Source organism: Fusarium vanettenii (genome assembly GCF_000151355.1).
Source record: "Fusarium vanettenii 77-13-4 chromosome 7 genomic scaffold NECHAsca_65_chr7_8_0, whole genome shotgun sequence".
NCBI classification, from domain to species: Eukaryota; Fungi; Ascomycota; class Sordariomycetes; order Hypocreales; family Nectriaceae; genus Fusarium; species Fusarium vanettenii.
The window spans coordinates 131,251-137,698 of NW_003315824.1; the positions used below are offsets into that span (position 1 = coordinate 131,251).

At 33.7% G+C, this 6,448-nt stretch overlaps 1 protein-coding gene across 1 annotated transcript; it reads right to left on the minus strand.

The window, feature by feature from the left end:
* Positions 1-39: 39 nt before the first annotated feature.
* NECHADRAFT_82416 (uncharacterized protein) lies at positions 40-2,349 on the minus strand (the record flags this gene model as incomplete). The annotated part of the gene is made up of 1 exon (XM_003040459.1): positions 40-2,349. The coding sequence occupies one exon, from the start codon at positions 2,347-2,349 to the stop codon at positions 40-42; it is 2,310 nt and encodes a 769-aa protein (XP_003040505.1).
* Between the last annotated feature and the right edge of the window lie 4,099 nt (positions 2,350-6,448).

The window sequence follows — 6,448 nt, forward strand, 5'->3', positions numbered from 1 at the left end:
CTGCCTGGTTCCCGGTGTATCTTGCCCATTGATGTCCAATCAGAAAATCCCAGATTCGGCGCCTGTATCCGAAATATCCAGGTCCTCATAGGAAAGGCAGTCGGGTGTGTCTGCCCAATACCAAGGCCCAACATATTGCGTTGTTGATGATGACCTGGAAGCAATGAAAACTTTCTCATACCAAGAGCCATTGAGGGATTGTTGGATTCTCAACCAGTTGTTCGGGTCCATGGACACATGCACCCAAGCCTCGGCCCTGCCCTGTCGTATCTCCGCGTAGCACTCGGGGCTACAATGTCGAAGGAAATTGACATAGAGGTCAACGAAGGGTTTCTGGGGGGTAGAGAATAGTTGGTAAAACAAGCCTGTGATATGGATTTTGATGCTGTCCCGACTAAAGGAATTGGCCCTTGGTCCCATCCATTGCAATGCTTCCCAGCTTTTGTTGCAGAGGCTCCCAACCTCAGAAACCACCCCATATACTTTCTCTTTGAGAATCGGCGTAGAATCTTGGCTAAGGGGGGTAAGCCTGAATCGAGGGTTGTTGAATGTGGGGAAAGTAGGTATGTCATGATGAACGGAGGGTGGGAAGTTTGACTCGGAAGGCGGCTTTCTTGATAGATAAAGACCAAAACATGGGCAGCACTTTAAGAGCCGGAAGTCTGCATCGGAATGGTGTCGTCGCAAAAAGAGGAGAAGAGGAGAATTTCTCCTGTCTTTTAAAAGAAAGACGTTTGTGAGTCCCGGCTCGATGGCGCTTTTGAGTGAAGCATCAGAAGTGCATATGTACAATGTACAGTGTGCAACCGTCATCATAAAAAGTTGGCCCACAGGTCTGTTTTGGAGAATATGGACTGGCCTCGAGAAGGATTCGCAAATGTAAAGCAGGGGGAGTGAAAGCGCAGATGTCGACGGGTGAATTGACGGTTTCCTTGAACTGGGTAGCGGTGTCTCTAGAGCCCCATGATCCTGTCTCTCACGCGACTTGGCGAGCAATAGGACTTCCCAATCTGGATTCAGCCTGAGTATTTGTGTCCAAAATGTCGAGCTGACGGAGGATTGAGACTCGTAACAGCCTTGCGAGACCAACTCTGGTGAGGAGTCGGAGATGTCTCGGAGGAGCTCGCCAATGTTAAGCAGGTTTCCGTCTGGGAGCCATGAAGGAATTGTTGGGGAAGCCTTGTGACCAGCAGCTTGTGTAAGAATATGGGAGTGGCCTTCGTTAAGCAGCAAGTAAGCTACTGTACCAATATATATATGACGTGATGATAGCAAGTAATTCGGTCTCAATCCTTTCCCCGTAGGGACTTGAGGGAGGAAGCCAAGTAACCCAAAAACTTTGTCCCGTGGATCCGCCGACTGGGAGTTCCGCGTCTGTTCCAGAGTCTTTCGCAGAGATGTATCAGACTGCACAGCGCAAAGATGCCTCATCCAAGGGGCATCGCTTTCATGCCAAGTCACCTCCTCGCGGAGAGCCGGATGCCGTCTAGCGGTTAGCTCCACGCCATGCACTGGTATGATAACCATGGGCGCCAATATAAGTTCTTGTATGACCCAAACGCGCTGAAAGTATCTCATCTTGAGCAACTGAGGCAGGTCCACGGCTGAAGCTGATTCTGTATCGAGGTCACGCCTCCCGGGATACGCTCTGTTGTCGGTGCTTTTGGGGTGAACCACATCTTGCCCAAGATAGACCACTGCCCTCAAACACCGTTGATAGATGCTACCCATAACGGCAACCTGGCTCTCGCGTTCCTGGTGGTCCACCTGGTTGATGCAGATGGCATCTACCCAAATGGTGCGGACACCGACCCGAGGGCGAAGATACTGAAGCATAGACCAACAGTTCTGGGTCTGCAAGAGAATGTCCCAGTAATCGCCAAGGAAGACGGGTTTGCAGAGCGTTGCATCATCATTTTCACCTCCCCAGCAATACGAGACCGTCTCGTATTCAGGGCAATCATCGGTCTGATAAGCCTCAAAACTGGCATGGATGGGGCTGTTCTTATCGTCGACAGAAGGAAGGTAAAGGAGTCGAAAATGGCCTTCTTGGAGCCTCTTGTGGTAGATGGGGGATAACTCATCCCGTCGCCCCATGTCTCCTGCCTTTTTGGTTTCTTCGAAGTCCGTCCCTGCAGGCTGTGGGCTGTATTGAACAGACTCTAGCCAACAAAGATTCATTTCGCCAAAGTTCTCGTCTGGAGGCACAGTCCAAGGCGTGCTGAGATTTGCTTGTTCCGAGACGAGTTTCTGGATATTTGGGCTCCTGCCGCATGATTCACAGCGTGGCAGTCCATCTTCGACAAACACTTTCGGACTGTGGCACGACGACTTGTGCCAGCGAGACATAATAGAGGTCCCAGGGGCTGGTCCGGCTCAAAGAAAGATGCCGCCTGAGCTTGAATGGTCCAATCCCGACAGCTAACAAAGTGATAGAAAGGGCACTGAGCTGGGGACGACTGTTTTCCTGAATCTCGACGAATCCGTGAGGACGAAGGAGAGAACAAACTCGACGGCCAGTCGAGATGAGGGTTTTCAAGACGAGGCTGGGCAAGCGGGGTAAGGCAGACTGATGCAAGTACTTCTTGAGGCGCAATGCAGCATTGCAGCCTGATTGATATGCCAACCGGCTTACTTGTTGGGCCAAATAAAAGGGTGATTATTATTTCTTTGCGTTTGAGTCGCTTTTAGGGGCATGGATTGATAGAGAGCCAGTAGCACTCCGGCAGTTTTGGCCAAGGTTAGGTAGCTTAAAAATAGAGGGAGCTTTCATTGCATATATCCAACAAGATTTGATATTAATTGCTTGGCTATTTCGCTTTTAGAATGTGGTTCAAAATGCCCTATTGTTAGACACAAAATGGGGGAGACACCAGCGCCATAACATGCTATTAAGCTATAGCGCATTATCATTGGTCAGCGCAGCCCCGCTATAGGGGCTATGCGCTAATATAATAGCCGCTTTAGGCGATACCCTTATTTTAGGAAAAATAAAGCTCTTTTAATTATTATTTTTTATACTTTAAAGTAATTAAAGGCGCTTTATATAATAATTATAAGCCTAAATAAGAGTATACCTTAGTAATTTCTTTTATGCCTTTTATTATTATTAATAATTCCTTTATAAATTAACTTAAATACCTTTAAAAACCTTATTTAATAAAAAATCCTTTACTTCTATGCTTTAAAATCCCTTTCTATATTTATAATTAATTACCTTAGTATATATATTATACCCTTTTATTACTTTATATATATTATATTTATAATTCCTCAGTTAAATATAATAGATTTTATAAAAATTATTTATCTTAAGATTAAGGCATAGTAATTTAATTAATTAATAATATTATAGACTTATATAAGTATATTAAGTATCTAGGCTATTATAAATCCTAAGAAGAAAACTTAGCTTAATAATAAGCTTATTAAATTTATAATTATAAATTATAAATCTTATATAATAAAGCTTAAAAAGGCGACTTTTAATATATTAAATTCTAATATATAATTTATATATAATATTTATATTAAATAAAAAGCTTACCTTAAATATAAATATAAGTATTATCTTATAAGGGAATAAGCTATTAAGGGTTAAGTTATATTAATACTTATAATATTATATTATAAAGCTATTATTAAAGCTTTAAAGAAATAAAAACTTAATTTATAATTATTATAAGATCTTATCTAAGCTATAAAAGATAAGTTCTACCTATTATAAATATAACTTAAATTTTATAAAAGACTAAAGGATAGAGAAGATATAGTCTTTAAAGACTATAGGGTAGATGACTTGGATAGGAGGTAAATAGGCAGAGGAATCAGTCTTTATATATAGTTAAGAGACTAGATAAGAAGATATATAGGGTAGGCAAAGTAAGAAGGAAGATAAATAAGGTTGATAAGGTTAATAAGAAGAAACTAGCTTCTTATTAGTATTATATTAGTTGAAGATCTAAGGAACTAATTCTAAGAGAGGGCTTATAGCTTATATAGAGGATTATTCGGAATCTATTAGCCCGATTCGGATAAAAGTTATACCAACGGATAGCTCAAATTCCGGGCTATAAAACGTAGTTAGTTTTACTAGTAATAGATAACTAGAAGCCGAGTTATAGCATAATAGAGATTAAAACCTATAGGGTTTTAAACTAGGATATTTAAAACTAGATAGGAAATACCCTATAAAGGGATATAGATTTAATGGTATTATTAGTCTTTTAATAAAGTCTTAAGTCCGAGATTACGTGACCTTCCTAAAAGGGAAATAAGCCTAGAAAGGGCAATATTAATACTCCCTTATATCTTGCTTATCTAAGTAGATATGGCTTAGGTAAGTAGTCTATTAGAAAGCGCATAAGCTAAAGTATAGGGTAGTAAAATCCTAGGCTTATATCTTATAAGCTTATTTTTCTAGAATTTTATTTATAAAAGACCTTTTTAATATAAGGACTTTTATAAATTTAAGCTCTATTTAGCCTATAAGATTAAGCTTAAAGAGGCTTTTTTCCTAGGAATTAATCCTAAGAAATAAATAAAGACTTAAAGACTCTTTTATAAGTATTATAAAATACTTAAGATAATTAAAATATTTAATATAATAAGAAGCTATAATTTCCTCTAAGCTATTAAAATTAAGATAACTCTTAAATAGGCTTAAAGAGAGCTATAATCTCTTTTTAATTAAAACCGCATAAAAAAAAATATTTTAAAAGCTATAAAGTATATTTTAGACTTCCTAATTACTATAAGCCTATAAAAGAAGCGCTATAAGCGCCTAGGAATTTATTTTATATTTAGTAATTATTTAGATATTAATAATTAAGCTTAGGAAGGCTTTTCTTACTTATATTATATAAATAATAAGAATTACCTTATATATAAATAAAAACTAAAGGACTATATATAATTAAAATATATATTTATTAAAAAGAAAGATTTTATCCTTAAGAGCCTATTAAAGCCTTAGTAATATAATATTATTAAGAAAGAGCTTAATAAGCTATAATAAAAAGATTTAAAAAATACTTTATTTATTAAGTTTAAGTAAATAAAGATACCTATATAAGCGCTATTTAATTTACTCCTTAATTAAAATATTTATAATATTATAATTAATCTATAAATTATTAATTAACTTAAGAATATTATAGGTATATTTATTATACTTTTAAAGCATAGATACCTCTTTTCTATAAGTATTATCTAGGATATAAGTAATATAATATACTTAATAAATAATATAGACTTATTAAAACTTAATACTTTTATTCTTAATAAAAGAGATATAATTAAATTAAGTATTATAAGCTTTTAGATTATTAAAAGTAATACTTATATACTTAAGAAAATACTTAATTTATCTAAGAAAAATAAGAAAATTAATCTTATACTCTTAGATATAGCTATTATTAAGGGATTTTATATTAATATTATCTTTATATAGCGCTTATATAAGATAAGGCTTTAACTATATAGCTATAATAATATATTATACTTTAGAGATATTAAGGGAAGCTTTATTATTAAGGAATTAAAGGTATAATTAAATATATTTTTCTTTAAATATATATCTCTCTTTTCTTATTCCTTAAGTACTTAATTAATACTCTATAATATAATATTAATTAATTTAAATAATATTCTTATAAGTATTTTTCCCTAAGGCGCTTATAAGGCCTCTTAGCCTTTATAAGATCTTATCTAAGCGAGTTATATATTTATATATATTTAGTACCTTTATTTAAGATATCTAGCTAAAAATATACTTAAGAAGCTAATTATCAATACTTATAATATTAAAATTAATATTTTAAAATATATTAATTATAAGGTATATAATATAATATATTTTATATAAGTAATTTTATATTATAAATCTAAGTATAAATTATTATAACCCTTTTAATAAATATATTAAGACTTATAAAACTATAAAATAAAATAATAAGTATATAATTATTATTATTAAGGGGGTAATAATATTTTAATACTAGATATATATAAAAGGTATTAATTTTAAGCTTATTTCTATAAATATATATAAATTAAATAAGGGTATTAAGTATATAAATAAAAGTATTATTATTATATTAATTATTATACTTATAGAAATAGGGCTATTTATAACCTTATAGCTAGAGAATATATAAATAGCTATTTATTTATTTAATATTAATTTATTAAGAAGGCTAAAATAAAAGTCCCTTATTAAGATATTAAAATAATAATTTAAAAATAATATACCCTTATTAATCTAAAAACTAAAGGCTAATTTTAGGCCTAATTAAGATATATTTTAAGCTTATAATTACTATATATATATATTAAAGCGCGATATAAAAAGAGATAAAAATAAATAAAAGCTAAAAATAAAGCCTAGAAGGAATATAAGATATTTAATTAGCTATATAGCTAATAACCTATTTTATTTATAAATCCC